The 23,665-nt window shown below is 40.0% G+C and overlaps 1 protein-coding gene across 8 annotated transcripts in view; it reads right to left on the minus strand.

The window, feature by feature from the left end:
- Positions 1 to 4,505: 4,505 nt before the first annotated feature.
- MGMT (O-6-methylguanine-DNA methyltransferase) overlaps positions 4,506 to 23,665 on the minus strand; it is a 186,165-nt gene continuing 167,005 nt past the window's right edge. For all 8 annotated transcript variants that reach the window (XM_083741117.1, XM_083741115.1, XM_083741116.1 and 5 more), the window contains 2 exons: positions 22,153 to 22,292; positions 4,506 to 8,056 (listed from right to left, as the gene is read on the minus strand). In XM_083741117.1, coding sequence (XP_083597243.1) covers positions 7,925 to 8,056; positions 22,153 to 22,292 — 272 coding nt within the window. In that variant the 3' untranslated portion in view covers positions 4,506 to 7,924. The remainder of the gene's footprint in view (positions 8,057 to 22,152; positions 22,293 to 23,665) is intronic.

The following is a 23,665-nucleotide window of genomic DNA, read 5'->3' on the forward strand; positions in this document are numbered from 1 at the left end:
CTCATTAGCCAGTCTGCATTAGGCATTTGATTGCCTCCTTTTAATGCCGATAACCCAGACAGGTTCCTCTAGTTGAACCTTTTAACATATTATCGTAGTGTTATATTCTTAACAACCTATAGCGCCTCTTCCTAAATTTGCTGGGTTTAAAAGGAGTATAGATGAATGTAACCTATCAATGGTTACTAGTCATGATGGCCACACACTTCAGGGAAACCTCTGAATACCAGTTGCTGGGAACTCGAGTGGGGCAAAGTGCCATTGTGTTCAGGACCTGCTTGTGGGCTTCCATGGGCATCTGGTTGACTGCCGTGAGAGCGGAATGCTGGACTAGATGGGCCTTTGGTCTGATTCAGCAGGTCTCTTCTCATCTTCAAGAGAAGGTTTCTTCATCCATGTACCCGAAGCTATGGGTAGCCAAGGGAGATGTCCAGCCATCCCACAAAAATCAAGGAGGTATGGCTAGACTTGTGTGAGTAGAAAAAGACTGTCGGTTAACTCATAGATGCCTGGAAGCTTGGATAAACAGTGATTAGCAACATAAGAAAGTTCTATACCACCTGGACCCTGAGTTTGTGGCTCACATTCTGAAGGCAGTCAATATTTAAAGCAGGGATGAGATATCTTAGGCCCTTTAGATGTTCCTATAATATAGCCCCCATCAGCATTTGCGATTTCCATTCTACCTTATCTTTTCTATGGCCAGGGGAGCCTCCTGGCCAGGGACTGTCATTCTTCTGTGTTTTGTGCATACTGTGATCAATAATACTGGTTATGAATCAGAATCAGACATTTCTACGCACCTGCAATTTAATTTGGGCAGTCTTAAAATATAATACTCATGGTAATAAGCATCACTGAAACAATACAGCGTGCCTTGGGATAACGAAGGCCAATCTGACCAACTAACCAAGTAGTAAAGTATTCTCTATTGGCCTGGATTGTATGATATGGTAAACCCAAGCATGGTTTACAGAGACTGCATGGACATTTGGGCTCTTGGATAGATCACACTAACATTGTTCCTCCTATTCTTTTTTACTCCCTCACACTAAACTACACCAAGTTTGTTATTAATAACTGAACCTACGCTCATGATTTAACTCTCTTCTTGTTTAGCATGAGCTGTAGCCCAGAACACAGACTGGGGAGGGGTAAAGTGGCTTGCAATAGAAGTAAAGGACCTTGCAATCGTTTGGGTTACCCATGTCATGTGAACCAGACCACTGAAGAAATGTCCTCGTATTTACCACGTTGTCATCTGTCTCCACTCATAGCTGTAGTTGAATCCCATGCAGCGGTATCCATTATGCATGTTGCAAAGTACCAAGGTATTGAGCTGGAAATTCTGGCAATGCGTCACAAGTGCTTCATGGTAGCTTGCCAGGGAGGAAGTTTCTGGCATCCTTTCTTCCAACACTGAAAACGACCCTGATATGCTGCAAAACCACCTTCTAGTCAAGTGACCTAAACAACCTATAGGGTTGTGGCAACCTGGTCCTGTAGAGCTGTGCGCACCTCACACAGACTGAGCCACATGCAGACTTGCTGTGCATGATCACGTTCCATCTTGCCTCTAGTCTGCCAGTCATGACGCATGCAATGCCACTACCAAATACTAGCCAACATCAAGTCACACCATGTAGATGGTCCCACTCTGGCAAAAAGGCTGCAAAGCTATCACTTAGGTGAGCAGTCCCCAAGCCCATCAACACTCTGTCCCCTTCTCTATTTAGAATGCAACATTCAACAGCTTTGGGTGATGCTGCCACACTGCAGCTACTAATGGTGACAGCCTCTGGTGTAACCCTGCTGTGTAAATTCCTATGCTGAAGATACAAGTTCAGCGTATTATTTAACATGCAGCATCTAAAAAGGACTGGGGTACTTCAAGTTCTGTTCACATAGCTCGGTTCTATGCTATTTAGGGTATGGTAAGCAAACATGCAGCATTAAATAAAATAATTTAACAAGGTATTTAAATAACACAAGCTATGCAATCTATCTAAAGGTCTGCATGGAGCCCTCCCCCCTCCTTTGGGGCTTCAGTGGGTGGGGGGTGGTGGAAGCATTAATGAGAAACTTTAAAGGCTTGTTAACAATATCCTTTCATCAATCAAAAGCACTGTCAGTCTATGGTGCTCACGTCAATTTTCACCTTACCACACAGCTACCATTGCTGACTTCTTTATCCACTCGCCAACCCTAATATATAGATCCTTGTCGGGACAGACTTGAAGGTGATGGAGCCCAGACATTTTCCATCTGTCTGCAGCTGGTGCCAGTTCGTCCAGAAGACTTTGGACTACAGCCTTTAGTCACTTAAAGACACATTGGTACCTGCAATTTCTCCAGTTCTTGGCCTCCAGCTTTTAACTGCCACCTACACATAACTTCACACAGACCAGAGGCTGGTCTGGATCAGCATTCAGCGCAGAGCTCATTTTAAACCTTAATGTCTCCAAAGCTGATAAAGAATAAAATTGATGTTAACTTCAGCTTCTTAAATACCAACTTCTAAATCAAAAGCTTTCCAACAGAGTGGGGGTTGGGGGGATATCATTACAACATGCGCAAAGGCAAACACAATTAAACATCCTACAATGCATTTGTGCTATTAGAATGTTTGTTCCTTATTTAAAAAACAAGGAGGAGGAAAGGAAAAGGAAATGCAGGAACCAAATGATTGCTTGGGACTTTAAAATCTATCAGGGGGTAAAATGGAGGAGAGCCTGGCTTTGGGGGGTTCTTCCAGTTTAATTCTACTCCCCCCAACATATTCAATTTGTTAAAGGGAATAATTTGGGGTCCTGTTCCCCCCCATGTGCTGTATTAAATGTATTTATTTATTACTCATACACTATGTATGCTATTTGGAACAAAAATAGCACAGCCTTTTGACAAGCTATGAAGCTGTATGACCAATTTGCACATCAATGTTACTGAAACATCTTGCCACTTTGACAGCAACAGAAAGTGCTCTCAGTAATATTTTCCAGTTTTTAAAGTCGGTTTTAGTCAAGCAGGAAAAAGGGCCCATAGAATTGGATGGAAGAGAGAGAAGATGGAGGAAATACAATTTGATTAATTTCACCAAGAATATAGCAGGAATTACAATTAAACCTGATTGTAATTCAAGGATTTTTACATTCCTGTAAGATTTTTACGGTGCGATTATTCATGAAATAGTACATAAATCTTATAGGCCTCCCTTTGTATTTCTGTACTTCAAGCAATCTCTTTTTAATGGGTTTTACTCTTATAGTAAAGGTTGGGAACAAGCCCCCAAATTATTCCCTTTAACAGTATGTACCTGGAAAGTAAAAATCAGGAATAAATATTAAAAACACAAATGAGTATTACATCTGGCACAATCTAAAATTATGGCAAGTTAGCATTTGTCAAAACGTTGTGGAAAAAACACTATGAAAAGTAATGATCCATGATATTTATAGGGAAACGTAGTTTGAATGTACTCTTCATTTTTTAGTATGTCTATAACTTTATCATATTGACAGTAATAATATTGCTTGGAGAACTGCATGACTCTTACCTAGGCAAATTAAAAGGTTATATCAAACAGAAGTGAAAAAGGGATTAAAATTAGGTATCTCACCCTCCACTTGCGTGAGTTAAATAGAAATACTATGGGTCATATTCTGAGTTGCTCCACATCTGACACCAAGCTACTTAATACAAAACAGAAAGAGAAAGCAAGATCTGGGTCTAAATCCAAAAAGTGCTTTCGCAAGTATAATTGGCTGAAAGTTTGAACAGAGATACATACCATGTTTATATCTGACTTCTCTTCCATTGTGCAGCTGAGGGCAGTGCTCAATGGGCTGCCAGGTGGTTTTACCTGCTTAGATTCAGCAAGGTTAATGCGCCATGCACATTTCACTGCATCATGAGCCCTGGGATGGATGCCGATTGCATGAATTTTGAGGCACTTACAAATTTTGACTTGCAAATTCCTTTGGTCGGACATGCAAAAAAAAATCTATCATGTAAAATATTAGCCCAGAGACATCTTTTGTCTCCTAAACAACCCTGCAGGGCAGTTTGATACAGGGCGACTATTTTCTTGGCCAAAAAACCCACACATTTCCACATGGTTTAGTTTTTATGTGACACACGTTTTCTATGAGTTGAACAGAGGGAAGTGGGTAAATGACCCATTGCAAAATCCAGCTTCTTCCTTGGTCAAGGGCATCTATTTCATTATAAATGTAGTTCCACCAAAACAAATATTATTTTTGAATCTTTCATTATCTTAGTCTCTGGAAATGGGCTAAAACAGCATGTGTTGGTATTAGATGCTGCCGAGCCAGCTGTCGTGCCTGGCTGCACAGTGTCTCAATGTCAGCAGTTCAAAGCACTGCAAGGCTGAATGGAAGGAAACTTGATAGGTCAGTGGAACCCAATTCCAAGTAAAAGGAACATAGCTCTCTTGTTTCCAGAGTTTTCTTTAATTCATTTTGGGGGTATTATTATTTTTTAAAAAAAATACAACCAAGTTTACATATGTATTTTCATTAACTGTGCTGTGACCCTCTAACTAGGCTTGAGGGTCGTAGCACATAGCACATGACTATTCCAAGTGACTGTGTTTCCTTGCTAGGTTTCTTCTTGGAGTTGTAGTTAAAGCCACATAAGACAATGCCAGCTTGAACCATGCTGCCATCGCTGCTTTCCTCAGTAGGAAACCTCAGGGTATATATCAAGACTTATGACAGGACAGAGAAAACCCTCAGAGACAAACAACGGGTTTTATACCAGCAAACACACTACAGGGGGAGGCCGGAAAAAATGTCCGTGTTTCTGTTCTGGTTGTGTTGCTACTATTACAGCACAGTGGTGTATGTGCTCAGTTTAGGTCCTTGCACGGCCAAAGATAACGAAGGTGCATTAAATGCCATTTTGTCGCCTGCTAAATTCTTGGTTGTGTTCTGCTAAGTATTTCGTTATGGTGAGGAGCAGTCACGCCAAATTAAGGATACTATGCACTTATTAAGACATCATACAAGGGCACGAGCATTATCAGCACGTAGAAAGAATGCTAAGATCACACATAAGCAGCAGCATGGACTCATTTCTTTTTCTATGAGAACCCCCTAGAGGTTCTACTATCACAGCCCTCTTCATTAGTGGTCACGCCAGCTTGTAGTTTGGGCATCATTAGCAATCTCGGAAATCACTGGCAAAAGGAAGGCCATTCTTCATCTTACTATGTAACTACAGCACCTTTCACAATACGTACATGGGATGAAGATTGCAGGCCTGTAATACTTCTAGACAGCTAATTCCTGAGGCAGACAGTCTGAAGCACGGCAAATAAGGCAGCTCAGAGATTTCAGCTTGGCTGTTCATTTTCAAATTCATTCTTAAACAGCAGGGAAAAAAAGTAGTGAATGAGCATCTCCTAAACACATTGTAAAACACACGAATCTAAATTCTTCTGAGTTATAGTGCCCTCTGTTGGAAACATACGCCGACAAAAGAATAAGCAGCTTGGCCTACAACACACAAAAATAAACATAGGAGATGCCAGCTCATGAAAATATGTTAGTCAGACGGCAAAATCTCTGCCTTTTGCAGCGAATGAATTTCTGTCATTTTCCAGAAATGCTTCCTCCCCCCCCCCCCGCAATACTTGTTTTGTGTCTAAATTGACTTCCACTCCCCCCACCCCTCTTCAAAGAGAAAAATGGTTTCCTGAGCATTGCTTTTGCTGTGCCAGACAAAATTGTAACAGAACATGTTACTTCTACATACTGTGTGCACATCAGGTAAGGCTCACTCTCTCCACAAAGCAGCTATATTTTCCACAGCAGAATGTTATACTAGATAAGCTGCTATGTTAGGGAAATGTAAAAATGTATACATGAGCGGCGTACAAAAACCTGACCCTCGGTTTTAAAATCGCAAAGAGCAGACCATAGGAAACACCTGATATTGCAAAGATATCATCAATCTGTCAGAGGATGGTCGGGTTTTTAGATTCTGACACACAATGCATGCAAGCCAGAGGGAGACCTAATTATTCCACTGGGATTCCCATTAGTTGAAGTACTCTGAGGACATTCAAGGAAAAGGCCTCACATAAAGTCCCCCCCCCCCCCCGACTGACTGAAATGCTCTGAATGTAAAACTGGACTCTGGTAATCTAGTCTAAAAATGCTTTACAGTTTGATTCTGTTATTCCCTGAACACCTCTATTTATACCTTCCATGTCCCCAGCATACAGCTGAAACTAAACGTATGCTAAATAGCAGCAGTAGTAAACAGTGGTACATTCTTCACGGGATGAATGAATTATTTTTTGAGATGGGCAAGTAACTGTCTATTAGAAAGAAATACCTGGAATAGAAATATCTGCAAGAAAGGTGAAAGTTTGTGATTTCCTTTGGTTGGTATTCACATATGGAGAGGAAAAAAGAATACACTCAAACTATACATATTATAAGGCTATATTTTTATCTTGGGCTCTTGCTGACATGTACAAACCACTTGAGCCTTCCTTTCATGGTTTATATTGCCACCAGAAACCCTTGATAAAATACAGCCTTATATTGTACAGTAGGGTATAGTTTATTTTCTCCGTATATCATATACTGTATTATATTTGTATACATAGACAACTTGTACATGCATAACAGGTTTTAATAAAGTAATTCTAACGTCTCAGTAACACAACATTAATGGAATAACCTAACACAATAATTTTTGTTAGCAATCAGTCTTCTAAAGCAACATATATATAAGAATGTGGTAAAAATATAAAAATCAGTATTACTGTGTTACTATTTATGATTCCCTCAATGAAAATTTGAGTTTCTGGTGGTTTGTAATATTTTACTTACATTGAGTTCTTTTTAAATAACAAGAAAGTTTAGTTTCAGTGTCCTTTGGCTGACTATATTTTTTCTGGATAGCATTCCATGTTTAATATAATCCATAGCTCTTGCTTTTTATAATCCCGAGTACTGAACAACCTATGTGAACATTTTTTAAAAAGCAAATGCTAAGAAAAAACCAGAAGCGCTGTTGATCAGAAATATTTTTTTAAAAAATATACTTCTAAATTATGGCAAAAGGTAACTAACACAGCAGCATAATTTTTATAAAAATATTTGTTTTGTCATTAAATTGCTTTCCAGCATCTGTTTTTTCTGCCGACATCAAGCAATGCTAATGGAGACAAAATATTTTTATTCATATCTTTTTAAGCCATCTACAATGATCTGAAAAGAAAAGCTGTGAATAGGCAATTCAATAGCCGTTTCCTTTTGAATGGGTTTTCAGTGCGTTTCATTAACAACTGTTTACGTAAAACATCATTTCAACAGTTCAAACATCAAAGAAAACAGGAGAATCTTGGGCACCAAGCCTGGCAGAGGTACAAGCTTTTCAATTTGGACAAATACAAATCCAGGCAGGAACAGGGGGAGGTGTGTGTTGAAGCTTATGCATTTAATTTGGCTCTCCGAATACACGCGAAGGCTGTGGATTCCCGGCTGTCCCCTCTGTGAGCCAGATGCTTCCTTAGAGGGGCAGTTGCATCTAACATTTGCCATGCCCCTCCCACTCCCTTATCCTTGCTTTAATGGACATTAAAAATAGAACAAAACAGCACTAGAGATGGGAACAAAATACATGCACAACAGGCACAGTCCGCTGTACTCATTCTGCTGTAAAATGTAAAAACAAGAAAGGCCATACAAGCTGTATCCCTTAGGACATATTCAGCTTTTTTAATATAGTAGTGCCACCACACATTTCGCTTCGGATGTTGTATTATATTTATATGTCACTCAAATATTTACCATTTTCCTGAATTCTACTGTGTGTTCTGAAAGCTTGTTATAAGCCAAGTATCTTTGGTTATGTGTTTTGGCTGAATAACAGCTGTGCCTGAACTGCATCAATATGCTAACTTTTCCTTCTGAAGCTTCTCATGTGACAAAAGCCACTCTTTCAGATGACTTCCTCCTGTGTAGTTGCCAGTCTGTCCACTGCTGCAAATCACTCTGTGGCACGGTATTATAATAGGGACCTGAAAAAGACACACAAATACACAAAGAAAAATGATGCTCCTGAAATATTTTTTCACCCTTCCCATTTGAAAATACCCTTCCTGTGGTCAACTATTATTATCCTCTTATTTGCATAAATTTTATCCAGCAGTGCCCACTTGCAGGTCAGTGAGGTTAGACTTATTGATGGAGCCAACAGGGAAAAGCATTCATGGGTACCAAGCAATGTGTGCCTGTGTGTGTGTGTGTGTGTGTGTGTGTGTGTGTGTTCCTTTTTTCAGTCAGGCAGAGAAAGGAAATAGTCAAGAGTCCGGTGACTTCTTGTGCACGAGAGCGATCCTGTATGTTTTAAGAATTGCCCATTCACTTCAGTGGAAGTCCAATAACTGCCCATTGCCGCAACGACAAGAGAACATGGAGTTGCCTCACCTTAAAAGTCAAATCAAATCAAAGAGCTGGAAAAGATGCAGGAAACAGCAACCAAAATCGTTTAGGATTTGGAGCAGTGTCCTTATGAGGAAATACTGGGTGGTCTGGGGCTTGTGTATTTAGAAAAAAAGATGGGGTGTGTGGCAGAGATTTATACAGTAACACATACTGTGGGGAAAGTCCCCCTTTCTTGTTCCACAGTACTAGAACTTGAGGTCATCCAATTAAACAGATTGGCAGCATATTTTGGACAGACAAAAGAAAGCACTTCACATGCTGCTTAAAAAATATGGAACACTCTGCCACAATACATTATCGCCAGTGATTTAAAAGGCAATTAGACAAACTCAACTAGGAGAGACAAAAACTGCCATGACACTTTCAGCCTTGAAAGGTCTTCTCCAAGGCTTAAGCCTAAGCTATTCTCAGGTCTTTCTACTAAGAACACAAGAAGAGCCCTGCTGGATCAGATGAAATGCTCATCTGGCTTCCTGTTCTCACAGTGGCCAACCACATAGAAACATAAGTGTTTCTGTCAACTTCATTATACAGTTTTGGTGAATGCATCCACCAAAACTGTATAATGAAGTTGTCGGAAACACCTATGTTGACAGCTCCACAACTTAGTCCTTACACATTTAAGGTTTGTTCACCAGTCCTGTCTGGATTTCTTGTCCTAGTTTTTCCTCAGACTTAATTTGTATGGCCCACAAATAGCCTCTTTGTTCCCTCCTCCCATTTCCACCTCTATGCAACTCCTTATCCTTGACATTTGCCATCAGTTTCTGTTAGTTCCCCCGTTCTACTCTGAAAATCAGTATCTGATCCAAAGACTCATCTACAGTGGTACCTCTGGTTACATACGCTTCAGGTTACATACACTTGAGGTTACAGACTCCACTAACCCAGAAATAGTACCTCGGGTTAAGAACTTTGCTTCAGGATGAGAACAGAAATCGCATGGCGGCGGTGCAACAGCAGCGGGAGGCCCTATTAGCTAAAGTGGTGCTTCAGCTTAAGAACAGTTTCAGGTTAAGAACGGACCTCCGGAATGAATTAAGTATGTAACCAGAGGTACCACTGTACTAAGTAGCATCTTTATAAAATCAAGCTTATTATAAGTACCATTATCACTTTACTCTTGCCTGTTATTCATGTTCTTGCCACATACTTATTGCATACCTACTGTACAGGAAACATGTTTCTTCTGTACAGCAATTAACATACTACTGGTAGTAAATCTATGGTAAAGGAGAAACTTTAGAAATTTATGAATATGTAACCCACTGAATTAGTGGAAGATTGTTTTATCAAACAGCATTACTGATGCTCATAATTTTTTGAAAATTAAATTAAAACCCAAGGTGCAGTAATTTCAGATGTAACATGAGTTTGCAATTTGGCCCATTCAATATTATGCCTGTTCACCACAACATCATGCTTCAGAGTTCTAAATCACACAACGAATGTGGACACAACCAAGGAGGAAGAAGTAATTGTCACAATTTTTTAAAAATAAAAAACACTCTCTTTTCTTCTACTTGACAGCGCATGCTAGGGATCTGTTCCCATAAGTTAATGCACATTTTGGATCACGTCTGCAAAATGTACACACTACCTGTTAAGTTGTGGGTGAACATATCAGACAACACAGCAATTCTTCAAACAGCTCTTGTTTATTCACAGGCCAGAACTGAACTGAACTGAAGGGTTCAGCCAGCCTGCTTATATAGAGCTCCACTAGAACGCAACAGTAACCATGTTCTGTAACTATCCAATCACTGAACGTCACTTTTGATCCCTTATTTGCATATGTGGAACTGAACTATCTACAGTATCCCCCTGCTGGCCCAGGGTGAGAACTTCAGTACATAACACTACCTTTTTAGCATGATTACTGCTGCCCAAGGGGCAAATGGAACTCATCAACCGGATTAGGTATCCCATTTTGGAAAAGGAAAGCTCGGATTCTAAACCTCCACTGCCTTGCAGGATATATTTAGAAGAAGAAAAGGCTAAGGAGCAAGCCTACACAAATCCGGGGGGAATTCCTAAGGCGATTGGATGAGGCCTTGTGCGCCTCCTTCCGGCAACTCCTGCAGCCAAGCTGGTGCCAAATGTACTACTCTGCTTTCCTTTGGATCACATCAGCGAGGCCGAGAGGTGAGGGGGGGTATTCTCGTCTGGGTAGCCTAGGTCCTCCATACACACCGGGAGGTTACTTTGGGCTGCTAATGGTGTAGTTTGAATTCAGCCCTCCCCTGGAGGCACACTCTATTGTCTTTTGAGGCAGATGGGTGCCAACAACTGCTGCATAACTGTTTCCTTGTTACATTGGTAATGGGTAAAAATGACAATTATTTGGATCTTTGATCATATGAGTGAGACCTCCATTAGGAGTGCCATTGCTGATGTGGATGGTACCCTCAAGACGTGGACAAGAACCATGTGCATATAGCTGGGCCCTGAAGTACTGATAGAGAATAGTTACTGAGAAAGCTGTGAGTGCTGTGAAACTGGCCTCTCCCTTGTGGAAATTAATGAACCCAGGACCAGAAAAGGCTGCCAAATTCTTCCCTCCTCCCCACAAGCATAACGAAAAGCTGATCCAATAATCAAAGGCAACCAATTCCATGAAAATTGGAGAATTCTGCCCTAATAAAGCTTATATGAAAGCATAGATTAGCAGAACAAGAACAGTGTTCGCTACCCCACTGCTGTGTTTTGTTGCTATTTTGTTGTTATTTAGTACACCACATGTACAAATTCTCAATCCCAGCATCAGAAGGTTTAACAGGTGTATTATATCAGAGTCAGCACAAAAACAGCCTGGTTCTCATGATAACTACTTTTCAAATCAAGTAGCAGAGTAAATGTGACTCCAATCCCCATAACTTATTAGTGGATTTGTTAACGACTCTCACTAGGCAGCCCTAAATGAGCTTCCTCTTGTATTGCCAAATTCTGCCTTTTGGAACATACAGAGCATGTTTTTCAGCTGACTCCAGCTCTTCCTGAAAATATTGTTCTTGATTTCCACAGTGAAAACGATCTCCCTCCCTACAAAAGAAGCTTAGAAAGTCAAACGAGGGGAAATGGTGGGTAAGAAATGAGAAATAGAAATGCGGACATTATGGACAGATCACACAAAGCAATATGAGGTACAAAGTTGATATGAGAGCTTTTTGCAGTAGCTATATTCACAAATTTGGGAACATCACCATGAGTTATTCTGCCACAGTACAATCAGAACCAGTATTAAATTTGTTTTACAAAACGTATTTGGCAACTGTGATCCATAAAATTAGACGTGTAGAGAATTTCTTATACCTGCTCCTGGGATAACTGAAATGGATGTGACCGGTGTCCTCTGTTAGATAGGAAGTTTAGTACCAAATGACCCTCCATACAATAAAGGTGCATTCTAAACTGATATCTGCTATGTGAGTATCCTTTTAAGCCCCCACATCCCAGGTAACTTTCAAGGCTACCATCCAAATGTGGTAAGGAAGGGTCAGGTATATTTGCCAATCATCAGCACAACTGGAAATCTTCCACCAAGATGCACTCAAGTGATCCAGGCACCGATAACATTAGTGAATAATCCTGAACTAGACCACCTCTTGTGGGCTGACTTCACCAAGGACCACGAGTGCTTCCTGACCACTGCAAAAGAACTTACCCACAATTGGGTGGCCATGTGGGTCACCTGTTGCCCACTCCAACCCGTGAAAGCCTCTTTCACTAGCTAGCTGGGGTGCTTTCCACATGTGCCCAGACCCAGTGGGATAGCAGGCAACATGGACTGAGGTAGCCAGTCTTGCAATTACCAAATTAACCAAGTTAACATCCTGACTTGAGACTCTTGAGATTGACTGTCAGAGGAAGCAGGTCTCAGTGCTGAGGGGTGGAGGGCTTGTGTTTTGGACTCTAGTCTGGCTAAACATTTTGGACTACACCTTTCATCTTACTTGACTACCAGCCATGCTGGCTGGGACTGATGGAAGTGCACCTAGTTGCCTATTTCTGCACCGCTCTTAGACAGGTGAAACTTTATGCCTCACTGTGATGAGAACAGAGGCTTCCTCCTTAAACTGGGTGGGGAATAGTTAGTCTTTCTTCCTTCTCCTTTTCACCAGGCACATTCTGATAGTTCTACTTTGCATGCTTAACCTCTTGCTTTAAACATTCGTGGGGAATGGTAGAATTCCCAGGGAAATTTTTTAGTTTATCTAAGAAGATCTTATCTCATTTGGAGAGCGGGGACGCTAAAAACAGGAAGTAATGTGATGAGCCAATCAGGAAGCTTAGTAAGTAGAGCAGGACAGAGATACGGTAATTAGGCAACGAGCAACCAATGTTTGTTGCGAAGAATGTGTAGTTAGGTGTTTGTTTTAAAAAAAGAAAAACGTTTTAAGAGCTCATGTTTACTTAGAAGTAAGTCTTCAGTTCAATGGGACTTACCGTAATTCCTAGTCAACAGTGGTTCATGGCCTTTGGAATTCTGTCTTGAGCAAAGACAGGCTTGGTGCCCACTTTACTGTTAAGGCATCAGGTGAAAAGATTTTAGTTTCCCCAGGCTTTTAAGAATGCCTGGTGTTAGAATTTTTAGCTTAGAGCAGTTTAGATTCTACAGTCCATCTGAATGTATACCTGTGTGCCATTTTGTTGTGGTAGCTATTATTATTATTAGTAGTAGTTTTTCCATTGTTTCTTATGACATTCTTAGCTGCCCTGGGAATCTAAATTTACTGTGCAGGATATAAATTGTATAAATCAATTCATCAGTCAATGAACACATGAAGTAAATAAACAAACTAAAATAAGACAAACGGAAACAACATATAATGAATTAATTAGTAACATGTATTAGGATTTCAGCAAGTGCCAGGAAAAGTTGCTTTTCTCATACTAGCATATTAGCATACCAGTTATGTTAAATTGTAAAAGTTGGGGGTGTGGAGAGAGCATAAGTTTTGAGCCACAAAACTTTTGAGGAAGGAACTTGTCCTCATATTGAATTGTCAGCATAAGCTGAACACATTTTTTTAAAAAAGATTTTGAATAGTTATACTGACTTGTGACTTTTTTGTGTGTGCAAATGTATGTTTAGGATCTGTAGTACAGGGGCAGGAAGTGCACTGCCCAAGCACGAGACTTTTTTTCCTTCCATATATTGGAAACATCCCAATGTCTTACACTATTAATGGCTTTTAAACTGATGATTTATTTGGTGAAATTTTAAATTGGCTGATTTGGTCAGACTCTTGAGGGTTGGGGTTTTTTTTGTTTTTGCTACTACAAAACTTTTGTAAAGGTCAAATTTATATAAACCATACTCTGACCTTGGGGCATATTGTTTTGTAAATTGCATACCATCATTTACAAGTTACAAGTCATTTTCAGCATTCAGCCAATGTCCACAAATTATAGAATTTTTACAGAGAAGATGGAGCTCATCTTGAAATATATCTGCATTCCACAAGATGAGTATATTAAATTTTTGAGCATTTACAAACATGGTAGCACCACTTGTTTTAAAGATGGTATCTGGCACGGAATATTAAAAAACGGAATATTGAGACCTGCTGGTTGGAAGTGCACAAAAAACATCTTGAAAATTGTGAAGCGGAAACTAGTTGCAATAGATCTCACAAACAATACGTGACTATTTCATCTGCGTTAATAAACGATACCATACGAGCTCCTTCAGTGCTCTGTTTTGAAATATTTCTAAAAATCTTAAACAGGCTATGTCAGCTTCCAAATCTCATGCCACTGACTTACACTCGACACTTGCTCCCCTTTTCATTATAGCAAGCTGCTCTCACATATAACATAAAACAAATGCACTTGTATGTTGGAGGGTATATTGAAGTGGCAGTCAGGAATCTAGCAACATTGGCATCAAATTTTATGATGCTTTAATTTTGGCTTGGATTGAACAATCTGTATATGAATTGAATATGCCCTTATGGATATTGGTGTTAAGTGTGGCAAGGCTGCTACACATTGAGTGTGCAGGGTCATAAAAACAAAACAAAAAAAAGGTTTTTCTAACACTGTATACCCTGAATCTCAGGAAACTATTGACGCGGGATTTATAGGGGTGGGGTAATGGGCAGGGCGTGAGAACTGGCTGATTTTGGCACCATTCTATTGTTGGAAAGCAGACTATTGTGGGGAATAGATGGGTCGAACCCATAAAAAATGCAAAAACAAATGTGTTGGGGGGAAATTTTATATCCCAAGGTGCGTGCGTGCATGCTTTCTTATTATTTATTTATTTATTTATTTATTTATTTACTATCCTGTTCTGTAATTTCATATAAAATTGTATCTATGCCATGTGCAAAATCTCAATTAAAACCAGAACAATAATATGATCAAAGCATAATGCATTAAAGAAACAGAAATACAGAATGGGTCATCTGACAAAAAGGCTATAAAAACAGTAAATCATTTTCATACGAAGGCTGAAAAGAAGTAGAACTGAAACAACCTGTTCTTAAGTATCTCAGGATAGTTAATATGTCTCAAAAACCAAACCAAGGCTGTGATGTCAGAAGAAGTGTGCTTCCCGGGGGTTCGTTTTTATTTGGAAAAAAATCTTCCTTATATTTCTTCCTTTTCCAGAAACTATTGCAGAGGTTTTTGGTAGGTTTGGATTTTTGTGTGTTCTATTTTGTTTTTGCACATTGCTTGAAGTAAAAATAAGAATAACTTTTAAAAATATTAACACTGTATCCTCACATGTTGGTTATTTCAAATGTCATTTCTATATTTTGAAATATTTAATCATTTGCAGTTGCTTAAGACAAAAAAGCACAGCAGCAGCAAAAATCAGCCAGTTTGGAGGATATTTTTTGGTACCAGAATAAAAACTACAAATGGTAAGTTCTCAGAATTTCAGGGCAATGTTTACTACTGTGCAATAGAAGGACTATATTCTGCAACAAATATGCAATGAGAGTGTAACTGCAACCACAAAGGTCTGGGTTACCATTAAAATATACTGGAGCAAGAGATGATTGCATGGAAAGCTGGAACTGCCCTACCTGAGCCAGGAAGGCTGATATTCTATCAGCTAAATGGATACTTTTGGAAAACGAACTACAGAATTAAGCACACATTCGGTAACACATCAATCAGAAAACAAGTATTGTACCATTACCGTACCATGTACCTATAGGATCGCCTCTCCTGGTATGCCCCGCGGAGCACCTTAAGGTCCACAAATGAGAACACTTTGGAGGTCCCAAGCCGCAAGGTGGTTAGATTGGTCTCAACTAGGGCCAGGGCCTTTTCAGTACTGGCCCCGACTTGGTAGAACGCTCTGTCACATGAGAATAGGGCCCTGCGGGACTTGACATCTTTCTGCAGGGCCTGCAAGACAGAGCTGTTCCACCTGGCCTTTGGTTTGGACTCAGTCTGACCCTTGTTTGCATAGTTTTGATCTATGGGCTACTTTTAAAATGAGGCTGCATTTTAAATTGTATTTTAGCCTGTATTTTAAATTGGTCCCCCCCCCCATTATATTTTTATTGTAATTTTACTAGTGTTAGCCGCCCTGAGCCTGGCTCTGGCCAGGGAGGGTGGGGTATAAATAAAATTTATTATTATTAATAATAATCAATAGAGCTGGAGTGTATGTGTCAACTCTCCCACCTGCTGTCTAGGAAGTAATGCAACTCAAATACTTTGATAGTATGTATGGTGGGAAATTAGGAACTTCCAGTGATAATGCTCTTTCCATTCTCATTCTCCTACAGTGCAGGAGTCATAGATTTACAGTGCCACTGAGCTGATGGTAAGGCTTCCATCAGTGGAATGGAGAGGGAAGCAATTTTCTGTGATCCTCCATTCACTTGTAGCACTCCCCACTAAATCTGCTCCAGAAGGCATCCCCAAAACACACATGTGGAGCAGATGTAGGTTAAGTGTGAGGGACTGCAGGCAGGGGGGGAAATTGCTGGAAATTGTTCCCTCCTTGAACAGGGAGGGAAGCAACTTGATTCCATTTTTAAAATAAAATAATATTCCATGGTTTAAAGTACAGTATGACTATATATATATATATATATATATATATTAAAAGAAAATGGCTCCCTGCATCAGTCCGCTGATGCAACTTTACTCTGAGTTGAGCAATACCACTAGATACAATGCTAAGGGTGGAAAATACTTTCTGGTTCTCACTGAAAAACAAACATCATATTAGTTATAAAAGCAGTCAGTGCATCTTTAATATTTAGGCACCTATGCTATGAATGCACGATTCTCAGCAGTAGTGAAAAAATGCACTACAGGTACTATATCACCTGTGCCATTTAACAAGATTGATCAATGCCTCCTTTTGGTTTAATTGTGGTGACAACATTTAGCCAACTAAAAATAATTAAATGCACAAAAAAATTTTTTAGAGCCCTGAGAATATTTTGGAGGGGAAAATACTGCCAAAGGCTTTTGCTTTAGAGCTTCAGTTGCATTTAATGCAATTTTTATCAATAACTCAGCAGCTCATATTACTACAGCCCCATTGAAATTTTCATGCTGGGAAATCTAATTCATCCAATACATGAATCCATCACTTACAGTGCCTCTTTCTCAAATGCTATAAAACTTCCAAACCCATAGATTTGTCTCCAACAAAAAATAACATGAAGGGGCCTTTCAATCAATAATGGAATCCCTCTGATTCTGGTACCAGCTGAATATTTTCTCCAACTTTGCTTTTGTTCTTCTGGGTAGAGGCCCACAAGGGAAAGAGCTTGTTTTCACTCGCAGCCTCATCAATACCTAAATCCTGGTGAACAAGTGACACTGAGAAGCTGTAATCAATAGCTCCCTCTGCGTTTTTTCTTCTGGTCAAATGGTTCAGCACTACTGACAGGCTTGACACTTAGAACATGATGCTAAATCTTTATCAACAGCCAGCTAGGTGACTGGCAGAACAAGACTCAGGGTGGTCATTAACGCTCGTGGCAATCTGTGAATAAACTAACTCCTCAATAATGTGTTTGTTTAGAAAAAGGTGAGGGGGAAAAAACTCCCTGCACAATGTATTGATTGCTTTTGAACTGCATTTAGCAATTTCAGTCTGAGGATGGAACAGAATGTTGCACAACTGTGATGCTCTGCTTGTTAGGGGTTTTCAATTTGATACAGCGGAAAACTGACCATCCTATTATACTGGTTGATAGACTGAATAGTTACAGAAAGCTGCCAAACTGTCAAAAATAGATCAGGGAGGCCATAATGGAAACAGCTGAAATATCAAGTTATAACACACAACAGAAATCACACTTAGCAAAAAATAATCTTTCGGTTTGTTCATGTCCTATTGCTTTTTCTTCCCCCTGTTCTGTGATAGAAACAAATACTGTAATATGAACCAGCATGTGTTCCAGTTTTATTGCTAGCCACCTAAGGAATTAATGCACAACTAGGTTTATGTGCGTACCACATTCCAAATCAATGCTTCACAATCTTCTCTTAAATGCACAATTACTCCATTCAGTCTTGAATGTTTTAAACATTTTGACTGAATAACACACTTCACTTATGCTAGATCGATGTTAGTGTCAGGTTTTAGCTTGAATGATAACATAAGCATATAAAATTGGCAACAACAAAAATCCTAGGCAGTTACTGCAGCTTGTACTAGCAGTTCTACTGAACATACGATATTTAAGTCATAGAAGAATCATTTATGATAGTCTTGGACTAATCAGCCCAACATTCTCCAATTCCCAGGGGTCTGTATGATTTCTTTTTGATCTTCCCATCCTATTCTAATGAGATTTTTAATTGAACTTTATGGGTTCCTTTTAAGGACTGCAGCCATCACAATCAATCTAAACTGCAGTAAACTATTTGAAGTTTTCTTCACAAAAAGGTGAGCCATCTCCACCAAGTCCTTGGCATAATTTAAAGCAAAGATGTTGCATCTCTCAGCTGCTGCCGGCACCTTTTCCACCTTCTCATAAAGTTGAAGGTCAGTGTATGAATTATGTGATCAACCTAACTACAAAAGGAGACCTGTAGAATGCACACTCCAGAAATTAAGTGGGCAAGATCTGCAGTGTGAAATAACACTTTTTCTTAGGGAAACAAATCAGGGATATTAGAAATATCGACTCTCATAGCCTTTTTAAAAAGTCTGATTTCTAGTAACACTCCATTTCCAGATCCTCACAAGATTATGTTTTCCTATATTAGCAAAGACAATTCGGACTGATGTCTGTACAAATTGTAAATATGGTCATTTTATTCAGTGCTTGTTTTCTTAAAAAAATGTTTAGGGGTACTCTCATTTTCCTACTCATATTGAAATACTGCCCTTCAACGAGGCCAAACCAAAATTCACAAAATGTTTAGGGGTATGCATCCCCCCCATGTCCCCCCAGAAAAAACACTGATTTTATATATACTGGTTGCATTGTGTTTTGTGAATGCAATGAAATGCTTTGCAATAGCCCAATAATATGTAGTCTTTCTGCAAAAAGCACTATACTAATTAAGCAATCTCTTGTGGGTCCATAGGATCCAATGCCTATAGAGTGCCTATATCGTCCACATTCATGTCAATTCAGAGGACAGCTCTAGGCATGCAAAGGCATCCATTCATAGAGCTGTCTTCTTGATTAAAGAAGATTTTCATGTATGCACTGAAATCTAGACTGATGGAAATAATTTTATATATATATATATTTTAATGCAAGTGAAGTATTAGTAAAACTTTTACAGTTAAATTTGATATTTATTTATTTAAGAGCATGTATAAAATGCTTAGCATTAAAAAAAATATCTCTAAGTGGAATACACTATGTACAATACAGAAACAATATCTAGTGAAACAAAATACAACCTAAAACCAATGAGACAACAGCGTAAAAGAACATAAAACAAAGATTCATAGACATAAAAAAAAGAGTCTGATGTTCTAGATCAGGAAGTACACGGACAAAAAGAAAAGTATTTGCAAAACATCTGAAGCAACTGCTGGTTCCTCATGCCACAAATCAGGAGCAACAGCAGAAAATGCTTGTCTTTGGGTCATTATCCTACAATATTCTCGCACTGTTCTGCTCCTGAATAAGCTCACCTACCAGGGCAACCAAGGCCAATTCCATCCCCAAACTGGGCCCAAACCCAGAATGAAATGGGTTGAGATAATCAGTTTCCTCCAAGAGTATCTGCAACTGGACTGCCACCATCCTCTCAAGTACCTTACCCATAAAAGGGATATTAATGACCAGGGAGTAGTTGTCAAGTTCTTCAGGGTCCAGGAAGAGCTTCTTGACAAGTTGGCCACCCTACCATCCCCCTTCAAGGAATCGGGCACCTCACTTGCCCACACACCAAGATGAGTTAACCACTCCCTGGACCTACCTGGCCAGCCCCTCTCAGCTAGCTGGCCCGCTACTCAAGGATGTAATGTTAGCAGAAACGTAAGCCTTATCTGCCACCTTCACCACCATGTAGGAGGCACGGCTCTGTGCTCTGATCAACTTTGCACTTTGACTCTTACACCACTTGTCCTCTAGCCTTTTCCCTGGAAGCCTACCAGGCTCCACAGTGTCAGAGGGGCCCCCAGGAGCAATCAGGTCAACAGCCTGACACTCCTCACTATTTCATAGCAACACCGAGGCACTGACAGGATCACCAGCTTTGGTTTGTGGAAAATCCTCCGTAGCATTCGGGAATCCCTGGGATTCCATACCTTTCCAGGGGTGAGTCGGCCTAAGGGTCCCACGCCCTTGTAGATGGGGATTGGAGCTGTAAAACCAATATTTCACCAGACAATGGCCTGTCTATGATAATGGAGAAAATTCACCCCTCTCCTATTCAGCCAACTCCACTCACACCCAGTATCAAGGCTGTGTCCTACCCTATGATGAAAACTTGTGACAACCCCATGGTTGCCATGAAATCCTGAGCTGGTATAGTCAAGGTAGGCTTGGTGTAGATATTGAAGTCTCCCAGAACTAGCACTCTAGAGTTCTCCAACACCACACTTCAGCCCACCTCAGCCAGCTAGGCCCACCTCAGGCAACGAAGTGGATAGTACAACACCAACAACTCCAATCTGTCCTGCTGGTCAACACAAAGCACAGGTCCTCAAAGCCTACCTCATAATTGAGAAGCTTCATGGTGCGCATGAAGGAAATTTTATGGACTACAGCAAGTGCTGTATGCTAAGGTGGAGATGTCTGAATTAGCTTCACACTCTCTCTATATGTAGCTTCAGCTTCTTTCAATCTACGCCCAAGCTGGTGGAAGAGACTCATGATACTAGCAGTCATATTGAGTGCAAATGAGTCTTGAAGGTAAATGGCAGGAACAAGATACCACACAAACCTTCCTATTCTCACTCAGAATCAGTTGCTACTAGCTGTTCCAGGACTCAGCTCTGCCAAGTTGCCCCACATGACCAGTACCCATGTACCCCAAACTTCACTGTTTGAATGTGGGGTATCATGACTCAAAAGCATTTAAAAAGTATTACTTTTCAGGTTCTAGGACTGAGCTCTGGCATGGAAAATTCTGGTTCAGATTTAGCCCTGGCTGCTTCTGCCTTTCTTTGGGCAACACAGTGATGAATGATTGATTGATACTGCTGAACCATTAGCTCTGGTGCTAGTACACGAAGTTCAAAAGGCTGCAGGGCTTTGGATCAGTTGTTGCATCAAAATGCAATTAAATGCTGCAGAGAAAATATATGATGGGGATGCTACTACTATTTAGGGGCTTTTCCCCCCCATAAAGGGGAGGTACTTTCAAATGCAAGCCAAAGCAAAGCATTACAAGGCCAGAATCCTTCCCACCCCCCACCCCCCTTCCCTGTCCTTTGATAATGAAAGCAAATCAGTAAGGTCATTCTAAAACTTTGTGCCAGCACCTAGATAGCTTCACACTTACAACATAGGTCACAATAACAAATGTCAGCCAATTCTCATGCCAAGGTAATAATATGAAATTAAAAAATATCTGAGGCAATTGTCAGACACACGTCACTAATGGGGCAAAAATGACTAAACTAATGTATAATTATATCCCTAGCTTGCTACAACTAAAAGGCTGTGTTCTACATTGCCTAAATTGGTGAGAGTCTTTAATGGAGCTATGCCACAGGAATACGGAGACAATGTGACTCGCTGTGCGAAGGAGGCTGGAACGTGCCTGCCTCCCAAAATCCAGAACCTGACACATTGGGGATCCAAGTCAAACTTGTTCCTATATGAGTGCAGAGTGCCCTTTCACACCATATGAGCTCATGTAACCAGAACTGTTTGCAGGTAATGAAACAAAATGTGTTACCACCCTAATGCTATTAAGAATCTAAAAGACAATCTCATCTCTGAGTGGGACTAGTACCTATCCAAAAAGCATAAGCCTTTTATTTCATTGAAGAAAAAGAAAGGAAAATGAACTAAATTTGTACAGGTGGATGCATTAAAATAAATGCAGCACTCCTATTTCAAATAAATGATGGAGGAAATAAATCATATTAAACTGGTTTATGCATTAATGCTGATTAAAAACACTTACTGACCTTATTACTCATGGGTAGAGTAGTTTTCACAGCAGATATATTTAATCTAATGACATTTAGCCCGCAAAGCTTTCTATCTAAAACCACCATCTTCCATCAACTTTATTTTAAAAGTTGACATGAACTTACAGGATTGCTTCTCATTGCTCCTCCCACAGCTCTGGCTGCCTTGCTGTTGCCTGCCAGGTCCGCTAATTGCTTGTAAGAAACTGCCTCTCCAAATTTCACATCTCTCAACAGGGTCCACAACACTTCTCTGGTGAATGAAGCTGAAAAGGAAAAATAAAAGAAAAATAAAAAAGGAAGAAGCAACACAATGTTCAGAAGCAAGGCTTTTTTTTTTTTAATCTACCCAAGATAAAAATAGTCAGGAAGACTGACATTTAAACTAGGGTATGAAGAGCAACATTTTCTCTTTCGAATTAGCACACCAATCAGTTCTATTATTGTGTTCTATATTTAAATTCATGATTATTAGAGACTGTGCTCCAAGTAATTGATCACTATTAAAAAGGCATTCAGTGCTTTGATTTTCCTATATTTTTAATTTGCTTCCAGTACAATTATCCTGTTAACACATACAATGTGCTTTCCCATTAAATTGGCAGAGTATAAATTAGCATACAGTCAAATTAAAAAAAAAAAGAAGGGGAGGAAGGGAATAACTGGCGGTACTTATTTTATAAAGCTTGTATTTCCTAATTTCAAACTTCAGCTGGGTCACACTATAAAGGAAGCCCTACAGCCAGCAGACTGTATTACCCTAGCTGACTGTTTTTATTTTTTATTTTACCCCCAGCAAAGACCCTCTAGCTACCATTTAGCATTCTAGATATCAGAAACTGCCTGTCTCTCTGAAAATTTGCTGCACATTTAAATGGGGGGAAAAGAAAAAAACTCCCGTTAGAAATGAAAGACTTATTAATTTTCTGTCTAGTTACACTTGATTTTCATATTGTTCTTAATAAGGCATGGAGGGAAGCAAAAGAACCTGCAACCTGCTAACGTAGCTGCTGGCTCATAATGAGACATTCATCTATGGCAGGGGTTAGCAAACTTTTTCAGCAGGGGGCCAGTCCACTGTCCCTCAGACCTCATGGGGGGCCGGAATATATTTTGGGGAAAAAAATATTAACGAATTCCTATGCCCCACAAATAATCCAGAGACGCATTTTAAATAAAAGCACACATTCTACTCATGTAAAAACAACAGGCAGGCCCCACAAATAACCCAGAGATGCAGGATCCGGACTCCAGGCCTTAGTTTGCCTACTCATGATCTATGGTGATTAAAAATTGCCTGCTTTGCTGAGTTTTCTCCAGTCTGAAACTCTGATGCACCTGCGCTGCCCAAGTCTAACGCACATAGACCTACTTTAAACATTACAGTGGTACCTTGGTAAGTCGAATGGCTTGGCTCCCGAACAAATCGGCTCCCGAACACCACAAACCCGGAAGTGAGTGTTCCGGTTTGCAAACTTTTTTGCAGAAGCAGAACGTCCTGTGTGGCTTCCGATTGAGTGCAGGAAGCCTTGGTTTTTGAACTGTACAAGAATACCTTAGGAGCTGCTTTTCTTGTAGAGTCATCCCAATCAGCTGCTGAAATGTTTGGAGGCCTATAACCAAAAGGGTTCTGCCAAGC

Source organism: Podarcis gaigeae, assembly GCF_964106915.1.
Source record: "Podarcis gaigeae genome assembly, chromosome: 5".
Lineage (NCBI taxonomy): Eukaryota > Metazoa > Chordata > Lepidosauria > Squamata > Lacertidae > Podarcis > Podarcis gaigeae.